The sequence below is a fragment of the Perissodus microlepis genome, chromosome 23, assembly GCF_051167445.1.
Source record: "Perissodus microlepis isolate ML-2025 ecotype Zambia chromosome 23, ASM5116744v1, whole genome shotgun sequence".
Classification (NCBI taxonomy): domain Eukaryota; kingdom Metazoa; phylum Chordata; class Actinopteri; order Cichliformes; family Cichlidae; genus Perissodus; species Perissodus microlepis.
In genome coordinates this window covers 32,091,998-32,112,924 of record NC_140482.1, presented here as the reverse complement: position 1 = coordinate 32,112,924, position 20,927 = coordinate 32,091,998, and the positions used below count along the sequence as shown (strand labels likewise).

At 44.8% G+C, this 20,927-nt stretch overlaps 2 protein-coding genes across 3 annotated transcripts; one reads left to right on the top strand and one right to left on the bottom strand.

Annotated features, from left to right (window-relative positions):
- The first annotated feature begins 721 nt into the window (after positions 1-721).
- slc35a3a (solute carrier family 35 member A3a) lies at positions 722-8,894 on the top strand. Of its 2 annotated transcripts, XM_084920572.1 has the most exons (8): positions 722-1,089; positions 1,186-1,402; positions 4,287-4,441; positions 4,528-4,650; positions 6,680-6,848; positions 7,361-7,479; positions 7,622-7,755; positions 7,846-8,894. In XM_084920572.1, exons 2-8 carry the CDS (start codon positions 1,213-1,215, stop codon positions 7,934-7,936), a joined length of 981 nt encoding a protein of 326 aa, XP_084776698.1. In that variant the 5' UTR covers positions 722-1,089; positions 1,186-1,212; the 3' UTR covers positions 7,937-8,894. The 2 variants fall into 2 exon arrangements, with proteins under 2 accessions (XP_084776698.1, XP_084776697.1); XM_084920571.1 differs by having other exon boundaries at positions 724-1,402.
- Positions 8,895-12,080: 3,186 nt separating this feature from the next.
- On the bottom strand, positions 12,081-20,055 carry fam78bb (family with sequence similarity 78 member Bb). The gene is made up of 2 exons (XM_084920627.1): positions 18,767-20,055; positions 12,081-15,227 (listed from the first exon to the last, which is right to left on the bottom strand). Exons 1-2 carry the CDS (start codon positions 19,030-19,032, stop codon positions 14,705-14,707), a joined length of 789 nt encoding a protein of 262 aa, XP_084776753.1. The 5' UTR covers positions 19,033-20,055; the 3' UTR covers positions 12,081-14,704.
- Between the last annotated feature and the right edge of the window lie 872 nt (positions 20,056-20,927).

Here is a 20,927-nt window from a genome sequence, read left to right as displayed (position 1 = left end):
TGCATGTCTGTGTGGGTTCTCTGGCTTCCTCAGACCGACTGCATGTCAGTCCAGACGTGCAGTCGGGAGGTTATGTGAAATGGTTATTCTAAATTGCCTATAGGTGTGCATGGTTGTCTGCGGCTGATGTGACATTGTTTAATTATTATTATTCACATCTGCACCATCAGAACATCTGTTTTCAGCACCAAACCTCAGTGTGAGAATGCCGACGCACTCGCTTTCTGCATGTTCCTTTATGGCTTACAGACACACACACTAACTCATACCCTACCACACTTAAACACACAGACACGCACCAAATCTCGTCCAGGAGATACAATACTGTCAGGAGTCTTTTTGCTTCCTACTAATGTAAGAATCCTTCCAAGGAGACAGATTAAATTCTATTACATGCCTCAGTGTGTTTCTATGTATATACTGTAGTTTATTTCATTGGTAGCCTGTCCAGGATGTACCTGGCCTCTCACCCTATGGCAGCTGGGATAGGCTCCAGCCCACCTCCGCGACCCTGAAATGCACTATAAATGGTCAGGCATTGAGAAAAATGTTCCATCTCATTAACTTCAGAAGTTTAAAACCTTTACTGAAAATGCAAATCGTTTAAATGTATAATAATAATAATAATAATAATAGAGTCCGATATTTTCTGTTTGGAGTTTTCTCCCGTTTATCCTGCCGAGGTGCTGTTCCGTGTCAGCCCAGCAGGAGGCAGAGTCTCACACGAACCCGAAAACGACGACAACACGAAGAAGAGTTGCTAACGCGGAAGTCGTCCGGGATCTTATCTTCACCTGGCTGGAGTTTTCTTCCCCGTGGAGACTCTCCGTGCAATTTACTCTTTCCTCTGGTGGACGTTTTAAGCGGGATGGCGGGTCGTGATGCATTGGTCGGTGTGAGCGTGCTGAAAAGTTAACGGGCGGTTGATATCCGGTGCGGGTCAATGGACGCCAGGACCTGAGCTGCTGTTTTGACAGCTGTGGTGATCCGCCAGCACCGTGTCCATCTGTCCGTGTGAGGAGCCGCAGAGAGCGGACAGCGCAAGACCGAACTGAGCGTCTGCGAAGTTACTGGTGAGCGGACCGAAAGGTGAGACCAACCGTCGGCATTTCCCACCGCCTCGGAGTAAAACACCTGCTCCTGTTCTTGCACCCCCCGGCTCTGTTCTCCTCTGCTCATCTTCAGTCTCCAGCTGCTCGCCGAAACGTGGCCATGGCTTCTCCCCGGCTCAAGTACCTCTCACTGGGTGTGCTGGTGTTCCAGACCACCTCCCTGGTGCTCACCATGCGTTACTCCCGCACCCTGCAGGCCGAGGGCCCGCGGTACCTGGCCTCGTCAGCGGTGGTGGTGGCCGAGGTCATGAAGATCCTCACCTGCGTCCTGCTGGTCTTCAAGGAGCACAGTGAGTCCGTGTACACAGCTCCCGGTCCCGGCACCGGTCCTGTCATGTGTGATAAACTTTAGGCCACAGTGAAGTGTTATAAATGCTCAAACAAGTCCAGCTGGATGTGAGCAGGAACCATCACGGTGCCGTCTGAGGTCTGGCTTCTTTGATCTGTAAAGCACAAATCATGCTGGGCTTGTTGTTTAATCCCAGAACATGAAAGATGATTTAAATGTTAAATATGCTTGTGGCTGAGCAGCTCCTGCAGCAGGAAGGCAGTTCAAACTGATCCAGTGATCCAGGACCAGCACTGTGAATGCTTGTGACTAAAGTGATTTTATCTTATTTCAGCTTCAGTTCTGTGTTTGTTAATAACTTCATCTGTTCAGAGTTTACTGATGTTTGCTTCATCAGAGGTCATTTTTTCCCGATTACCTGAGAGGTTCTGTTTCTGAGGTAATCAGGATGAATTCTGAGAACTTTCACTAAAACTACAGAAAACAGGGATTCGCACGTCCATGTGAGCTTCCTGATTGGATATCATCAGTCCAAAAAAACAAAACAAAAAACAACCCTCTAGTGTCTTGTTATTTTATCTTCCACCCGTGGGTCTTCGTTTCCCTGTGCCTTGCTTCGCTCCGGTGCCGTATTTGCTTTGTGTCTGGGTTTTCTGTCGTGACTGCCTCACACGTGCTGTTGATCTTTGTCTCTTTGCAGAGTTTCAAACATCTCGTGTGCACAGATGGTCACGTGATACTCGTTTACAGGCCTCTTATTTCAGACAGAATCTTTTTTAACACGACTGAAACTGAGAGTCCTGCTTTAAATTGGAAATGTGTCAGTGTGCGTGCAGCCTGAGGATTTGCAGTCAGGTTTGGTGGACTGTTCCTGACGTGCTGAAACTACAGTTGGTGGGTTTTCTGGATCAGTGAGGCTCAGAATTCGTTTTTGGATAATAGCAGTCTTTTTTTCTGAAAACTGAAAAGTACTTCATTCACTGATCAGCAAATACAGATGTTTTTAGACACAGTCTCTGTTTTCAGAGGCTCGGAAGTAGGGCTGCCACAAACGATTATTTTGATAGTCGACTAGTCACCGATTATTTTTGTGATTAGTCAACTAATCAGATCATGCATCCACCAGCATGCATCTGCTCTTATATAACTATCACTAGCTTACAGCTTGAAGTGTTTAAGGTATGTGCTAACTAAAAATAAAGACAAGATGGTAGTTTATTAAATTTTAATGAAATGTGCAGATTGTTTCCCTGGAGTTAAATAAAATCAGCCGATTTACTCAGGAACAAATAAAATACTGAAAAAAGCCAAACAATAACATTATTAAGTTATCTAAGTGACTTGTATATCATGTTTAACCTGAGTAGCGAAAGACAGCAGTGGGTTTGAAAACGATTTGCCCAGAGTCCGGTGTTCTCACCAGTTCTAGTGAGCCTTGAACCCCGGCTCGCTATCGAGCTGGTGGGTAACAGACATCTCCGAAAACGTCGGAGTGCTTTTGAAAATATGCGGTGTCTTGATAAACTGAACAGATATTTGAAGTTTACACAGCTACATTCTCGCCTGAAAATATGTTAAACGTTTATTTTGTGACCCAGAAAGAATAATAAGAGTAGTATTAAAACTAACTAGCTGCCGCCATCGTTGGAAACTGAGCTGGGCCGCGCTATGAATTCTGGGACAGAGCTTCTTCTTCTTCGAGGTTTAAAGGCAGCTGGCATCCTTGTACATGCAGTGCTGTCATCTTCTGTTTCAGTCCGTTATTACACTCTTAAATCCTACTATTTATTCCTGCGTCTTTTGGGATCTTACAAAGCTTCAAACGACGCGTCGCGTCGACTATTAAATTAGTCGTCGACGATTTTGATAGTCGACGTAATCGTGACTAGTCGACTAATCGTGGCAGCCCTACTCAGAAGTAATTGGACGACTGCCTGAAACTGTTTCATAGCCAGGTGAGGCGTATTCCCTCAAAGTATTTCATTGTTGTTTTTGTGATATTTTTTTTTCAGTGCCCAGTAAAAGTCTGAGCCACTTAACCGGTTCTGTTATTGAATTATTATCATTAACATTAATTATTAACATGTGCTCAGGAAACAGACGTTCATTAACTTGAACTTGAATGACGGGAAGAGAAAAATATGGAGGAGGAGAAAAACAACTCATGATCTGAACAAATAGGACATTGTCTGTCAACCGCAGTGGAAGCGGCATTATGACCTGGGCGCGTACGTCCGGGTCTTAGTCACCGGAACCAGCCCACTCACACTTATTGATGATGTGACTGCTGATAGAAGCAGCCGGATGAATTCAGATTCAGCCAAATGCTGCAAAACAAAACTGTCTTAAGAGCCTGAGTATGCTGCAAAAGCAGCCCGAGAGGTTCTCACAGCAAAGAAATGTGATGGTCTTAACCGCCAGGGCAGTCAGCTGATGTCACTTCAAGCTTTTCAGCTATTAAACACTAAACTGGAGGCAGAAGAAAGTAAAGATAGCTGCCGTGCCGGGCTCACGGAACATCTCAAGGAAGGAGACGCAGGATTTGGTGATGGCTGTGACTTTAAAGCTAAAAGTCGACACTGCAATCATATCTTGGTTGTTTTATTTAAAATCCAAGTTCCTGGCTCTGGCTGTAAAGTTGGATTTCTGAGCCTGGACTAACAGGAGCTCGTCAGGCGATGTGTTTCTTGCGACGGGCCACAGCTTGGGCCAGAGAGACCACTTCTCTTTTTACTTTCTGAATATTAAAAACGGTGACGGGGAATCCTCAAGAGGCACCGAAGTTCTCAGTCATCTTTGCGTACTTTGATTTCACTCTAAAGCTCCAAGCTTGGTTAGAATTTATAATCTATACGTGTGATTTGTGTCTTCTTTCCACGCTGCAGGTTACAGCATGCGCGCTCTCAACAGTGTCCTCCGTCAGGAAATCATTCACAAACCCGTAGAAACACTGAAGCTGGCGATCCCCTCGGGGATCTACACACTGCAGAACAACCTGCTGTATGTCGCCCTCTCCAACCTGGACGCAGCCACCTACCAGGTAAGCAGCACGGCAGGTTAATCTGCGGGCCTCATGACCGCCGTGACGACCGGAGGATTGATCGCTTGTTCCTTTGTCTCCATCAGGTGACGTACCAGCTGAAGATCCTGACCACGGCCCTGTTCTCGGTGTCCATGCTGGGCCGCAAGCTGGGCGTGTACCAGTGGCTCTCGCTGCTGATTCTCATGGCTGGCGTGGCCCTCGTGCAGGTGCCGTGCATCTCGAATCACTGTTTCACCATTTCTTGAGACAATCAGCTGATCGTTGCATCTTTTATTTGCTCTCTTAAAAAAGCTAAATGTTTAGAGACAGTCAGATATAAAACGCAAGAATGAAAATGCACCTCTAAGGCTGAAGGAGGCGAGCTCAGAGATGTTTTGAGGCTGACAAAAAGACATTCAGGAAGTAAAATGGATTTGTGTATTCAAATCACAGTCAGCTACTTTACTTATGTTCACTGAGCTCAGAGAGAGACTGGAAAAAAGCAGTGTGTGCACGCAGCTGACACTTTAGTCCTCTTTGTCTGCTGAGCATTTACTCACTGAGTGTGCTGTTTTTTTTTTATTTGTTCTGATATTTAAAGGCCAAATAAATAATGAGGCTTGTACTAGAAGACTGAGTAAATGTTGGCTGCTGATGAATGATGTGTCAGAGGAGGAATGACTGTTTTCATATCACCTCCTCCTCCTCGGCTAAACAAAGAAAATGGCAATCAGTTGGCTTTACACTTATTCTGAGAAATATTTAGCCGCGAACGGATCTCAGTTTGTCCAAGGTATGTGCAGGAGTGACCGTGGCTTATCAGCGGCACTCCGCGAAGGCTCGCACTCACGTCAGATATGATGCTAAAGAGCAACTGTTCTGTTTCCATCTCAGACCCTACAAACACACAGAAAACAGAGTCTGCAGAGAAACCCCGCTTCTGTTTCGCTGCTCGTTTCCAAGCTGGTGCTGTTACTTTTCACCCAGCGAGGTTTGTTGCGGAGCTGATGGTGCTGATGTTGGAGGAATATACCAAACAATAGCTTCACTTTGTCCTGAATCTTTATTTATCCGAAGATGAAAGTGTGAGATTTCTTCCTCTGCACATTCAAAGCTCAGCATCATCTTTTTTGTGCATTAATGCCTGTGTTTTCCTGCTTACTGCAGCACATCACACTAGAAGTCTCACTCTGCAGCTTTCTCACAACGCAGCAAAGCTGTGACGATGCCGTGTCTGAATATTAGGTACCCGGCATGAGGGATTCAGTGAGACTTCACTGTGAATGATAATCATTACACAAAGTTCCGGTTTACTAAGTACATACGAGATTCTCTGGAAGGCGCACGTTGTATCCGCTGGATGTTTCATTGGATGTAAAATACACAGCCCAGGTTTGTTTGTTTTCTCTGGACATCATCACATCGAACCCTGTGACACACTGGATTGTGTAGCACTTGTTATTTTTGCAGCATGTACTTTTATTCAGCAGGAGATGTGCAAGAGAAGAGAAGTCTGCTCCACGCAGTTATCATAGACTGTATCTAAATGATGGAGGAGGCCATAGCGGTGTTACCCATTGGCTCCTGTTTGGAAGCTTGGGTGACTGAATGTGGATGAGAGGTGTAAGTCATGAGCCAGTATCATAGACTGTGTGGGTGTAATACACAGGGGCCGATACCTGCTCCTCAACTGTAAAGTAAACAATGCTTTTCGAGCAGCAGGTCCCATTATTTTTAACGTAACTGCATCAGAAATGCTCCAAAAAACACAGTGACTCCAGTTCACTGATAGCTGTGCCTGCCTGTTTTAGGACCCACCTGCTAGTCAAAGTAACTGTGACCTTTAAACGGGTGAACCTGGATAAAGTGTACTTAAGTATTGAACCAATAAAGAAGCTTGTTTCTGCTTCCAAGACGGACGTTTCTCACGGCAGCTTGTAGGGAGTGACTCACGTTTAGAGCCAGAGAGCTGGGGGTGAGATCTGGTCTGGTTCTGTCAAATTGGCCTCTGAGCATCTCTGACGCTGCCCTGTCAGTCTTTTAAAAACTAAAACCTAAAAGCTGCTGTGCTGCAGGAAGTTGAAACACACAAAGCACACTTTGGACTGTTTCGCCACATTTTGAGGTGGATAATCATTCCTTGAAATGTTTGTTGGGTTACGATTTAACTTCCTAATCGTACATGTGGGGAGAAGAAAGCTTGAAAGAGTTTTTTTCACCTGTTAAAATTTAAGGCTCTCCGGTTTGTGCTTGCAGTGGCCCTCTGACTCTGCCTCCGAGAAGGAGGCCCCGTCTGCTGGCTCCCAGTTCGTCGGCCTCGCCGCAGTGCTGGTGGCGTGCTTCTCCAGCGGCTTCGCTGGTGTCTACTTTGAGAAGATCTTGAAAGAGAGCAAACAGAGCGTGTGGGTCCGCAACATCCAGCTGGGTTGGTATCTATCACCAGGCAAATCAGTTGTGAACTGATATACAGCCTGTATATGTTCTTGAAACGCAGTCCAGCGCAGTAAAAAGTATGGAAAAATAATGTGGAGGCCAGAAGAACAATGATCTGAGATGCTGTTGCTTAAAAGTGATAAATGGACCAGGAAGCTCCCATGTGTGCAGCGGTTCCTCGGGTCTTTGCTTGGGGAGCCAGCTGGGCTTTTTACCCTCCGATATGTTTCTGTTAGTTTAATGTTCCTGTCTAGTTTATTTTTATCCTGGAACATGTGAGTATGTGCTGAGTCTCCTGCGATTCCCACTGAGCTTACAGCATCTTCACCTGTGTTAAACCTCAGAGGCTCAGCAGCAGGAACAAGAAAGACGATCAAAAACGAGAATTTAATCATTAATTTAGGCCTGATTTTAGTGGAAATATTCTTGGTTATTATTACTTAAATAATAGAAAACAGCAGTGTTGGGAATGTCGCTCTGAAGTGCTCCGTCCCTGCGTTTCAGGGATGTTCGGCCTGGTGTTCGGGCTCTTCGGGATGATGGCCTATGATGGGGAGCGAGTGAGGGAGTCTGGAATGTTTCAGGGATACAACACGGTCACCTGGACTGTTGTAGCACTGCAGGTAACTTTCACTCGCTGTGCTGTCGCATATATTGTCGAACTTCTGGGCTAACAGACTGTTTAAAGCTGGGGCTCGGACTCCCCGTTGGCCCTACAGGTCATGCCTCTGTCCATCTGTGTCTCTGTGTTTGTTTTCTCTTCAGGCCCTGGGTGGTCTGGTCATAGCAGCGGTCATCAAGTACGCAGACAACATCCTCAAGGGCTTCGCTACGTCACTCTCCATCATCCTGTCAACGCTGATATCGTACTTCTTGCTGCAGGACTTTGACCCAACCAGGTAAAGAAAGCAGTCGCTATCTTTTTCTCAGTTTTTTCCTTTTCGCTTTTCTTTCTTTGAGCTCAATGAGTTTTCTGCTCTTGCCTGCAGTGTTTTCTTCCTCGGGGCCGTTTTAGTCATCGCGGCCACTTTCCTGTACGGCTACGAAGGCAAGCCTTCCCCCAATCCCAGCAGGGCGTAGGACACACGGCTGAAACTACAGCAGCCGCGGGAGGTCGTGCTGACACGAAGACACGAAAGGAAAGGAGGACTGGACTGCCTTTATGTTTTCACACTATATGTGAAAACATAAAGGAGGATGTAAGCAGGTTTGGATCAGAGGAAGGTTTTTGTTTTTTTTTAATTTTATAACAACGCTGTGACAAGTCTCACACCAAAAGTGCCTCAGCTGAGAAGGAGAAGCAAGGAGAGACGAAACCAGGAGGGCGTGTTTTACTTTTCTTCTGCGATTACAACAGCACACATAATCCAGCTGCCACGCCCGGTGAAGGGAAACTGGACCGACTGATTGTCTTCACCAGGAACTAGTCTGACTGCCTGTTAGTGTTACGGCCACATCAGTCACCCAGTGTAACAAAGGAGCAAAGAACCAGAGGGTGGGCCTTTCTAACTATTCTTCCAAGCCACATTTGCCACGTAGCCCAGTGGCTGCCGCCTTCACCTCGGGGTGTTTAACGCTCTAACAGGTACTCCTGTCCTGTTTAAGCTCAGAGTCTGAATGAGCTTCAGCTCTGAAACTACAGCACCAAGTGGAGAAGTTACACTGAATATTGGAAATCATGTTAATGTTTGGTGTAAGTATTAGCACTGTTGACATTTAAATCTATAAATTAATGGGCGGTTTAACTTATTCATTAGGCTTAGCTTAGTTTTCAGAACCACTGTTGATGGTTAGCGTGTCCTCTGCCTGTGTAACAGTGTCATTTGGTGATTTTTGTGGCGGAATAATCAGAATGTGGTCCAATGAAACTGAAGCTGGTTACATCATTTACAGAGAAAGTAACGTTTGATTTGATGATTTTGGCTTTTTTTTCCTGAAACTACTTTTTTTTTTTGGGATAAAGCGGGTATAATTAAGAACTTTATTATTTTAATTACCAATATGTGAATCTTTTATAAAAGAAACATGCTTCCTTTGACTTATGTGCATGTGTCATTGTGTGTCTCCTCTTTGATCATTCTTACTTTACCACAACACACGGCATTTACATTTTCTACCCCAACACATAGACTGTATATAAAAGATGGATACCTGCTTTCAAATCTGATGTCATTGGCTGCATGGATGTCCAAATTATTTGGTTCCTGTGACATCGCTGAGGGTTAAAAAAAAAAAAAAAAGTATTTTATCCTCCTCATTTTTTTCCACAATTTTTTAGTTTTTTGGAGCAATTCACATAAATGCATTTTCGCGTCATATTTTCACAACTCACTCGGTGAGTCAATCTATTTCCTAACAAAAGATGCCAAAAAGTGGACCAAACTGCAGTCAAAAGGACCTCTGAGGTGATCCATTTGTTAATAACAACCACGAGGTTCGTCATGAATCTGCTGCATAGTTTGGATGACGCGCTATTAGGGCTGCCACGATTAGTCGACTAGTTACGATTACATCGACTCTCAAAATTGTCGATGACTAATTTAATAGTCAACGCAATATTTGAAGCTTTGTAAGATCCTGAAAGACGCAGGAATAAGTAGCAGGATTTAAGAGTGTAATAACGGACTGAAACAGAAGATGGCACCAATGCATCTACAAGGATGTCAGCTGCGGTTAAACGGCAAAGAAGAAGCAGTCTCGGGTATGGTAGCCGTGTCCAAATTCAGGGGCCGCATCCTTTGGAGACTGCATTTGTAGGCCGATTACATCACAGCGACGCAATGAAGGCTGTCCAAATTCGACGACGATGACAAATGCGTCCTCCCTTTTCCCCAGATTTAAAGGATGGGTCAGGTATATCCTTCATGGCCCAACCTATCTAGGGATAGGTATCGTTTAGGTTTTATCCGATACCGGTGCCAAACTGGTACTTTTGAAACGGTGCCGGTGCTTAAACAGTGCTCGAACCGGTGCTTAAAGAATGGAGAACACAAACTTTGTCCAAAAACCTCTCCTGTTCAGCTGTTTTTTTTTGTAAAAAGATAACAATGTTAGCCTTTTCTGCAGCTATGGGGCATATATGGTATCACTCTTGGCTGGAAGCAGTGCTTAAACAATGGAAAAAACACAAACTTTGTCCAAAAACCTCTCATGTTTAACTGTTTTCCACTTTTTCTTTGGTCATTTTAGCCTTTTTGGCCAGGGTGAAGGGAGCATCTGCCATCAAACAAGAAGACAGCCGCATGTAACTACGACGGTGTTTGCTAGTTCACCTTACAGGTATTAATTTAATAATGTGGTTAGCCTACTCAACGTAAATTACACACAAACAACATTAAGCTACTCGCCCAGAGAAGAACGGCGGCTGCTGCCATCATCATCCGTCATCATTTCTTCTACACTGGCAGGGCTAGGGGCCAGGACTCTCCTCTTCGGGTTCTTGGGGGATGTTGCTAACTCCGGGTCCGATAACAGGCACTACACCCGCAGTAGATGTGCTCAGTGTGAGGGCTTGCAGCAAGCTATCAAATACGGTGCATTTCTCGGCTGTTAAAAAAACGCTATGCGTCGCCAGGTGTTTCATCAGATTCGAGGTGTTACCTCGTTTGCACAGTATCACCTTAAAGCACTTGTTGCAGGCTGCTGAGTTTGCATCTTTTGCTGTGAAGTACAGCCAGACTTTTGACCGCTTCACCTTGGGCATTTTTAATCTGTAGCTCTGCTCTAAAAGAACGTACGTATCTGGGCCCGCCTACTATTCTTGGTAAGGTAAAATGATTGGCTAGAATCCAAAGTGTATGACATCTCAGGGAAAAAAAGCACCGAAATGTGCGCTGCTTTTCGGTCTGGTTACTACAGTTTATGTCAGAACTGGTGCCATAATGGCACCGGATACTGGTACCCATCCCTAAACCTATCCCAGAATTCTATCCAGCCAATTCCAGTTTCTAACAATGACGGCAGCGACTTAATTTTAATATTAGTCTTTCCGGGTCACAAAATAAACTTTTAAGATATTTTCCGGCGAGGATGTAGCTGTGTAAACTTCAAATATCTGCTCAATTTATCAAGACATCACATATTTGCAAAAGTGCTCTGACATTTTCAGAGACGTCTGCTACCCACCAGCTCAATAGATGACCGGGAGGTGAAGGCTCACTAGAGCCGGCGAGAACAGCGAACTCCCAGCACATCATTTTCAACCCCCCCGCGGTCTTTCACTACTCAGGTTAAACATGATATATAAGTTACTTAGATAGCTTAAAAATGTTATTGGTTTGCTTTTTTCAGTGTTTTATTTTTCCTGAGTAAATCGGTTTGGCTGAGATTAAAGTTATAGTTTTAACACAGCTGAATAAACGTCAAGCAGACAACTGATTAAACAGAAGAGTGAGATGGTAGAGAATTTACACCAGCGTCCTGTTATATTTTAGATAGCAAGGAGCAGACGGCTGAGTTTATTAAACTCCACTGAGACAGTCTGCAAATTTCATTAAAAATTTAATAAACTATCATCTTGTCTTTATTTTTAGTTAGCACATACCTTAAACTTTTCAAGCAGATGCGTGCTGGTGCAATAAGATGTACGTTTTACGTCCGATGGATGCATGATCTGATTAGTCGACTAATCGCACAAATAATCGGTGACTATCAAAATAATCGTTTGTGGCAGCCCTACTTGCTATTGAAAATTGACCCTAAGCTTCATGTTCCCAAATCTTAGTCGGGCTGGAAGTGTTCCCTTATGAAGCATTCAATTTTTCTTTGTCTAGCAAAGATGTGCTCTACACATGTGAACAGCACTAATAAAAAGTCAGAGAGGTCGACAGTGACCACTGATTGCTCGGTAGGAGTTATTGCTATTTAGAAACTAGAGCAGCTTTTTTCTAACGCAGTTAAAAAGATAAATGCTTTAAGATCCTGACTAATAATTCACCAAATAAAAATCAATTTGTGTTCAATAAGATGTGAAACTATGATCAGAAGTTATAAACCCATCTGGAAAAGTGCTGAAAGGTTGTTTTTCCAGTAGATTTCTATACAAGTATCTTATAATCACTAAAGTCGCCTCCTGCTGGTGGTTACAGAGAATGCAGCTACAGAGCCAGCTCGTCCATCTTTTACCTACAGTCTGTGAATGTACCGTGGGGGAAAAGTCTTGCAGCCTCTTATACCCATGTAAAAATGTTACACTGTACCTGGGCTGTGGAGCGACAAAGAGGACCAAGTTCACACTTTATTTTTGGCATTTGTTTTAATGAGTTTAAAAACACTGCATGCAAAAGCCAGACAGTCTGAGAGAAAGGACTGTACGTCCTCCACATTAAAACACTGTAAAACACCGTCAGCCTGTCGCTTTCAGACAATCTAACGTCGACCGGCAGGACAAGTAGGAATAACAAGTCAGATTCACACGAAGGGCCGTGCAGCGCTCTGCTCCGAGCCCACAGGCACAGCTGTTAACTGTAAAAGACACTTGAGGCCCGGATGCACTTTGACGGCAGACTGTGTGACCCTCACGGTGAAGTAAAAATGTATTTTTAATTAACACGTTATTTTAATCGGGGCATGTGGGGGGAAAAAAGTTCCCCACTATAAAAGCATCAGTTCTCTGCGCAAAGTTTCAGTCCAATAACGATCACCTTCTAAGTTGTCCCATCGGAAGTGCTGTTCGTGATTGTCGGCGTGGGCTCACAAACTGCCCCTGTGTCATGGCTACAATAATCAGGGTGTTAAACTATCTCTTTGTCCACATCGCTGTGCGGTTAGTGTGTGTTAGGGTTTGCAGTAGGCCGGCAGAACAGTCCTTCCTGGTGATCCTGGCTCTGTTGTTGTTCTATATGAGGTGTGTGTGTGTGTGTGTGTATGTGAAGGCTTGTTCGGTTCGCACCAAGAGTAATGAGCAGCATCGGCAAGATAATGTGGTTACATCATCCATCTCTCTTCATCTCTGTCTCATCTGGACCAGTTCAGCAGAAGCCTTTTTTCTTTTTTTCAGTCCCACTGAGGCCGGATGAGCAGATCTACAGCAAATGCACCGCCTGGAAAATCATCAGAAGCAGCGTAGAGGTTTCTGGTTTGGGGCACTGTTTCACCTCCTTCTAAGGTGCATGGAGGAGAGGAAAAAGCCTGAAGAGATCAAACCTCCCGCAGCACCGACAGTATACAGAGTAACTGTAAGGCTAGACAAGCGCATTTGTGGCTCGCAGCCTTCATCGGGGTCATCATAAAACATATTACAGATTAAATGATGCAGATGTGAAATAGAAAAAAAATACAAAACGCACAATCTCAGCCAAGTGTGTGATGTTTTACGACCACGATGAAGGCTACGAGCCAAAACACAACAGCCCAACAGTGAACTACGCTGAAGCTGTGAGCTCGTAGGAAAACAGCACATACTGGCTTTCATTTTCAGCCGCGAACCTTCTGACACACACATCACGACAGACCACCAGAGACGCTGCGAAGCAAACACTTCCTCTCACACCGTCACGTGTTTGTATATTTTGCTAACTGCTGAATGAACAATTTTTGAATGGACGAAACTTTTTTCGTCACCCTGAAGATGAACCGTCATACATTTTTTCTAGATATTTCAAAAAAGAAAAGAACAATCCTGTAACCCTCAGATGAGTGAGATTTAACAGGCGTTAGTTTGATATCCCAAATCTGGATGAGCAGGTACGTTGACGACAGCTGAAACGTTGCTGCGCTTCAGCAGATTACCTTCTAACTGCAGGGCTGCACGCTGCCAGGGCTAACTCAGAAGAAACTATGTTTTGGTGTGATCTCAGTCTTACATGAGTGGAGCTTGGCATCAGTACGTTCTTCAAATGATAAAACCATGTTTGACTGTAGCAGGCTGTCATCAACACAGGCATCTCTGGCTTTTAAAAAGGCAGGGAGGGAGAAGCTCTGCAGCTCGGACGAACTGGCCACGTGCGATTGCAGGAGGGGGAAATAGTCCTGCTGCAGGGCTTCAGTCATGTCTGTGTGTATGTGACTGAAACCAAAGTGTTATTTCTGCTTTTCCTCTGATATGTCAAAAACAAGGTAGCTCTGTGTTTGCATGTGACAATCTTTAAAACACAAAGAAAAGAAATGACCCTACAATGTTTCGGCTTTACAAACGAGGCCTTGTGTGTGTGTGTGTGAGGCAGTCCGGTGTGACACAGCAGCACGCCTGGACCCGACCCTGGGCTCCATTATAGAAAGCACACAAGCACAAACAGATACACGCGTTTGCACGCTCACGTCATCCCGGTGAGATTCTACTTGTCTGCGTCCACGATGAAGAAGAAACCCCACAGCAACGGCGTTCTCACTGGACGTGAATGCAATGCAAACTCTAACAACTTTCCTCGCTTAAACTCTTACACAGCACTTAAGCGTACAGAACAGAGCAGGCCACGAGTATGCTGTCTTTAAGGCCGCGAAAACCTTTGTCAATTGTATTTAAGCTCCGTCACTTCTTCCAGGGCCTGAGTAGCTACAGCACAGGTATCAATTACATCCCAGCGCAGATGTTCAAGCTTCAGACAAGTCTTCCCTCTGTTGTGCAGGGCCGGAGTGCATGCCTGCACACCCGGCGGCCCAACGGCACCAGAAGCAGGGACTAACAAACTTTCTAATCGTCAAAGGCAGCGGTGGGGAATTAAGGCGGTTGTCCCCTCAAGATTCAAAGCACTGCAACTCTGATGAGGTCATCAGCACGTAATGCAATTCTCAGCCTGCTTATAAATATCATTTTTGTCTGCTTTTGCGTCTCATCTGATTATCCTGTTAGCAGAATTGGCCTGATATGATATGATGTCCAAAAACGGCCAATCAGATGCACGTGGTGTTCTACTTGGGTGGTATGACAACAACCGGAGGGCCTCTCCTCGGCCTCCACATCAGAACCTGGGCATCGTTGGCGTTGGGCCTCCCCATGGCGTTAAGAGGGATGGGCTCCATTCGAGTCAGCACCCGCGGCTGGTCCTGGTGCACCCGGCCCACCAGCCTGGCCCTAGAACCCAGAGGCAGGGACGGGTCCACTGCGATGTCAACCCTCATCCTCCACTTGATGGTGTGGAGCAGGATCTTTTCCCTGGATGTGGTGTTGAGCGCCACCAGCCAGGTGGTGAAACTCTGGTCTCTTTTGATGTTCATCAGTAAAGGCGTGTTAGATTCGCTGACCGGCACAGCCCAGGTAACGCTGGGGTAAAAATTGTCATTCATGCTGACGATGAAGCGGGACGGCTTGGACGTGGGGCCGACTATGGTGACTGTCTCTGTCGTGTTTCCGTACCAAGGGTAGCTCACGCCATCTGAGTCGCTGATGGCCCGGACCAGGCCTTCACGGAGCTGAGGCAGCTCCCAGCTGGACCTGGAGGAAGACAGGAACCAAGAGATCTCTGGGTAACTCCAACATTCATTCAAAAGATGTTTCATAGATTTTAACTGACGTTCAAACTTATTAAAAACACAAGTTAAGCCACTGTTGCTGTGTATGACGTGTATAAACATGGCACCAAATCCACCGATGAAAGTAGTCCCCAACAAACGCATTTGATCCCTGTTAGCTTAGCTGCCCCTTAATGGACTCCGGGAACACGTGTAACGTGTCTGTTAGTTTGCTAATGATACCAGCATGACTAGATCCAGTTGTGGTGCTGTGGCGACTGTTTTTCCTACACTGAAAAAAAGAACATGTTGGATTTACTTAATTCAACAGTGTGGAAACTGGTTGAACATAGATGTTTTGCTTTGGCAGCAACTTAAACAACAACAACAAGTTAAATCAACACAAGTTATTCATATTCAATACACCCGTGCAGTTTGTGTTGATAAAATGTGATTAAAACATGTTTAGATGAAGTAATTTCAGCTCTTGAAATATTTTTATCCTTCACAATTTTCTCATTTTATTCCAACACTATTCAATAACTTTTTATCCCAATACTATTTGGTTACTTTAAAAACTACACGTTATCTTCATATTACATAATGTACAACAAAGTTTAGAGTCTGGTTAACAGATTTATAACAACTTCCATCCATCTTCACCAGTCTATTGCAGGGCTAACATGGAGAGAATTCTTTTAACCAATTAACGTAACCCCAATAACTGCATGACTTAACTGTGGGAGGAAATAGAGTCCCCACAGAGAATTCACTGCATACTACACTGAAAAAATTAAATTGGGTGGTTGTTACATTTACAAAATTCTAACGTGTAATTTGTAGAGGTGGGAATCACCATACATCCCTCGATATGATATTATCACAATACTTAACGCACGATACAATATTATTGCAATTTTTTAAAAATATTTTGCGATATTCAGATTCTGTACATAAAGGTAAACTTTATCAATATTCATTTTATCTAATATCAAAGTCTCACACTCAGTCTCTCATTTCAGTCAGTTTTATTGTTGACAAACTGAACGGTTTGTATTACAGTCTAGTCCAACTTAACTGAATGCAACCATCTGGTACAATTATAGCTATTCTGAACTATGCAATTTATGAAAACTATGCAGCCCATTCAGCAACTGAAGAATTTGAAAGTAAATTAAAACAAAATATAATTTTACATTAAATAAAAAAGTTTTAAACTTAATTACAATAAAACATGTTTATTGCTGCCAAAAAAAAAAAGTTAAACACATTTGGACAGTGAAGGAATGTCAGGATTCTTGCTCAGAAAAAGGAGCTGATCAACATGCTCTGAAGTCAGAGTCCAGTCCACAAAAATGTTTTTTGTAACAAAATATCAATTTCTGCTGTCCCTGTATCGATACATTATTAGCAAACAAAATATCACGATACTACACAGTATCGATTTTTCCCCCCACCCCTAGTAATTTGATACAATCTAGTAAGAATGGTTAGTTGGCTGGACTCAAGAAATGCACAAGATCACACAAGATTTCAAACTGCAGGAAAATCACTGGAGTTTTAAAAGGCAGACAACTACACACACCACATGTATGCTATCACTATTTATTGCGGTTTAAACTGTCAAGGACAAAAACGCATGGAAAATTCTGAATCAAGCCTTGAAATCATAGCTTTTCCTACTTTTGTTAAGCCTCGATTGACAGCTTGGTTGCGTGGTGGTTAGTGCTGTTGCCTCACAGCGAGAGCATGGGTTCAAATCCACAATCTGGCTAGTTTACAGTGGGTTCCATCTGAGTACTCTGGCTTCCTCACGCAGTTAAAAGTCATGCGGTTATTAAAGTTAGGTTAATTGGTGATTCCAAATTACCCTAAAGTTTGAATTTGAGAGAAAATAGTTGTTTGTCTGTATGTGATAGACTGGTGAGCTATCCAGGGTGTACCCTGCCTCTTACCCTATCATTTCTGGGTTATGCCCCAGCCCCCCCTGCAACCTGGATAAAGATAGGAGGATGGTAGTGGTTGTAAATCCATTTGATTTTTATGTTAACCAGACTCTAGACTTTGTTGAACATTATGTAATATGAAGACAAATTTAATTATTTAAGTGACCAAGTAGTATTGGGGTAAACGTTATTGAATAGTGTTGGAATAAAGTGACAAAACTGCAAAGGATTAAAATATTCCAAGAGCTAAACTTAATTCATTTAAACAAGTTTCACTCACGTTTTATCAACACAAACTGCACGGGTGTATTGAATATGAATAAGTTGTGTTGATTTAACTTGGTTGTTTAAGTTTCTGCCAAAGCAATTGTGTGCAACCACTGTTCACTTAAGTAAATCCGACATGCTCTTTTTTTTTTTTTTTTTTTTTTTCAGTTTAGCTGGATTCGAACCCAGGACCTTCTTGCTGTGAGACAACGGCGCTAACCACCGCACCACCAATCAAGACTTGACAGCTTAGACCACAATAAATAGCAATAACATACACGTGGTGTGTGTATGGTTGTTTGCCTCTTATAACTCCAGTGATTTTCCTGTGGTTTGAAATCTCGTGTCATCTTGTGAATTTCGTGAGTCCAGGCAACTAACCACTCTTATTAGATTTGATCAGGTCATCTGAACAAGAACAAATTAAGTTGTTGAATTTCATGCAGATCCTACATAATTTAATTATGTTCACCATAGGAACATGAAATTAATTTGTTCAAATTACAAGTTAGACTTTTGTAAATGTAACAACCACCCAATTTGCTTTTTGTTTTTGCTTTGCTTGTTTTTTGATTGGCTGCGGATTCTTTTATATATATATATATATATTTATATTTCTACCATACCAAGCTTTTAGTTATGTGATACTGTTTTTCATTAAGCCGTTTTGCTTTTTAAAATCTATTTTATTACAAGAAATTTCTCTTTGTTGGGCCAAATTGTCTAGAAAGAAAGAAAAGCTATGATGTTTAGTGTGCCAGTGGATTATCATCATCATCATCCCTTTGTTGTAATCAACAGCTTTGTCATCTGGAGGCCCCCCATCTATTTACCATGCCATGTGACCAATCCGATGACAACCTAAACCCCATCCTCTCACCCGTGCATGCACCACCCACACCCCTGCACCCAGCAGGATTAAACACCCCCTCGCATATGCCCTCCAGACATAACGCGTTTGTGTGTGTGTGAGGTGGGGGTGTGGGGGAGGACATGTCTCCGTGGGCACAATTTGAGTGTGAGAGCAGCAACTGTTGTTTAGCTCCTCTAATAGCAGCTTTTCTATTTAGGTGCCAGAGTCACAGGAACAGAATCTGTCGGTGGGCGTTTGAATGAAGGAGGCTGACGAGCTCCGTTAACCTGCTGCGTGCACAAATGCTCCCCGAGCGCGTGCAGCTCGGGCACGAACGCGTTATAGTTATTAGGGTGCACGGAGGCGCGCCGTCACGCACGCGCTCCCGTTTTCCTGCATCTGAAATCCTGTCACGCGCGTGTAACTGGGACTCAGGTTACAGAGGTGTGAACTCACATGCCGACGTCTCCGTAGGTGTTGTAAAATTCCATATGGGTGCACGCCTGGATCCAGCCCACCACCCAGGTCTCGTTGCGCGGGACTGGAGGCATCACAATGCGCGCAGACGCTTTGAAATAGGGCGTCTTGTACCGAAGCACTATGGGCGAACTCTCCTCGATGACCGTGGGGCAGTGGTCTATGGTGGCGGACAGGTCGCACACCACGATGCTCTCTCGTTTGATGCGTGACTTGTTACAGGCGATGCTCTGGATGCAACCCATGGCTGTGCGGGTGGAGGTGGCGGTCAGCGGCGGCTAAGTGAGCCTGACAGGCCGGGAAACAGCACAGCTGGCCGGGACTCCACCGACACCGCGAGGCTGTGCATCCGATGAGATTATAAGGCAAAGGTGGGTGCTACCACGCTGCAGGCCCGGGAGGGTACCCGGTAACGCAGACACCCGCCCTGCTGATGTGCGAGCACATCTGCCCGCTGCTCTGGGGCTGACCCTGCGCGCTGACCTCCGGAGGATCCGAAGCAGAAACAAGGGAGCAGATAAATCGAGTGTCACGTGAATTTTAGATGCAGGGATGATTGCATCCTCTCCTCTAAACCCCAGCGGTCAGTTTCTCCCGGAGGATGCGATCCATCCGCGCTCCTGCTGCAGTCCCTGCCCGTAACCTTTGATCCTCGCCTTTCTGCCCCGAGCTGTCATGTCACAACAGGCGTCGGGGGACCGGCGGACGCTGGGACACCGGCAGGGGGACCCGAGGATCGGGCGGCGGTGTTTGGCGGTGCTGAACCGTGCATGAGATGCTGCTGCTGCTGCTGGTGCTGCTGCCGGTAACCTGAGCGAGGTCGTTAGGGTCCGTCATGCCTGGCCACTCGACCGGAGGGAAGCCCGGTGGAACAAGCCGGGAGTCCGAGCATCAGCGGTGGGGTAACCAGCCTCCTCCCAGCCACCACCCGGAGGGCAATTCCCGATCAAAGCCTCCAGACCCCGGGCATCAAATCCTCGCAGTGCAGAGCGAAAGAGCGCCGAAGGATCAAAATAAGAAAAATAAGAGAAACGGTGTCATAGTAACCGCGCCGCGTGCACCGCGCCGTCCTCCGCTGAAGAAGGCTGCGTGGCTGTGCGTCGCTGTTCAGCCTGCGCGGTGCTGAAGATGCTCAGCCGACCAATGAGCGGCGGAGGGAGACCGCACGGGAGCAGCTCTGCGACCTCTCCCCCCGAAAATACCAAACCCCACAAACACGGAGTCCACGCACGTGCCACTCTGCTCAAATTTTTAGGAGTGACTCCGCCCTGGCAAAGCACCTTCCCGGGGGATTTGTGCCGAAGAACAGCACCTTTAACAGGAAGGGTCGTTTAATTGGTTTGAGAACATCAGGCTTTTCAAAATAAAACTGCCACAGTCTCGGCAAAACGACATCACCTCACGGTACTCCGGCGTCTGCAGCCTCCCCTACCTCCACCCCGGCAGGCGGAGGTTTCATATAAAGTGTTTTACTGGCCTTGCTCACCTTACAGCTACCCAGAAATTACACTACTACTTTACATATAAGTATATATATCTACACACACACAGAATACGTTGTTCCTTTTGCTTTACGTCTTTTAACATTACAGATTTTTTTGTTTATAATAATAAAACATACATGGGACATTTCCATTTATTAATAAACAACTAGTCATAAGAATATCAGATGTGGTGCCACAAAAATATATATCATTTATTGGAGATAAAGAAGCTACTTGTGAATATAAAATGCTGCAAATTGTGCTGTAGATGGAGAAGTGGGTCGATTTAAGTTGATAAAGATGGCTGAATGCAGGATGATGGCTTCTGAAAACAGCTTAAACAAGATGCAGATTCTTATTTATATGCAGTGCTGTGAAAAAAGTATTTGCCCCTTCTTGATTTATTAGTTTACAAATTTCAGACCTACCTGCCCTGTGTGAAAAAACATTGCCAGCTTCAGGTAATAACTGCTTGTGCCACCATTGATGTCAGTAGTAACTGACATCAAACATTTAATTGGTATTGGAGGCCATTTTTTCCCAGTGTCTTTCTTATTGTTGAGTCATGACCTCTGACCTTAACAGAGCCAGATGTTTTGGTTCTTCTGTGACCTCCTGGGTGAATTTTGGTGGGCTGGCCACTCCTGGGAAGGTTC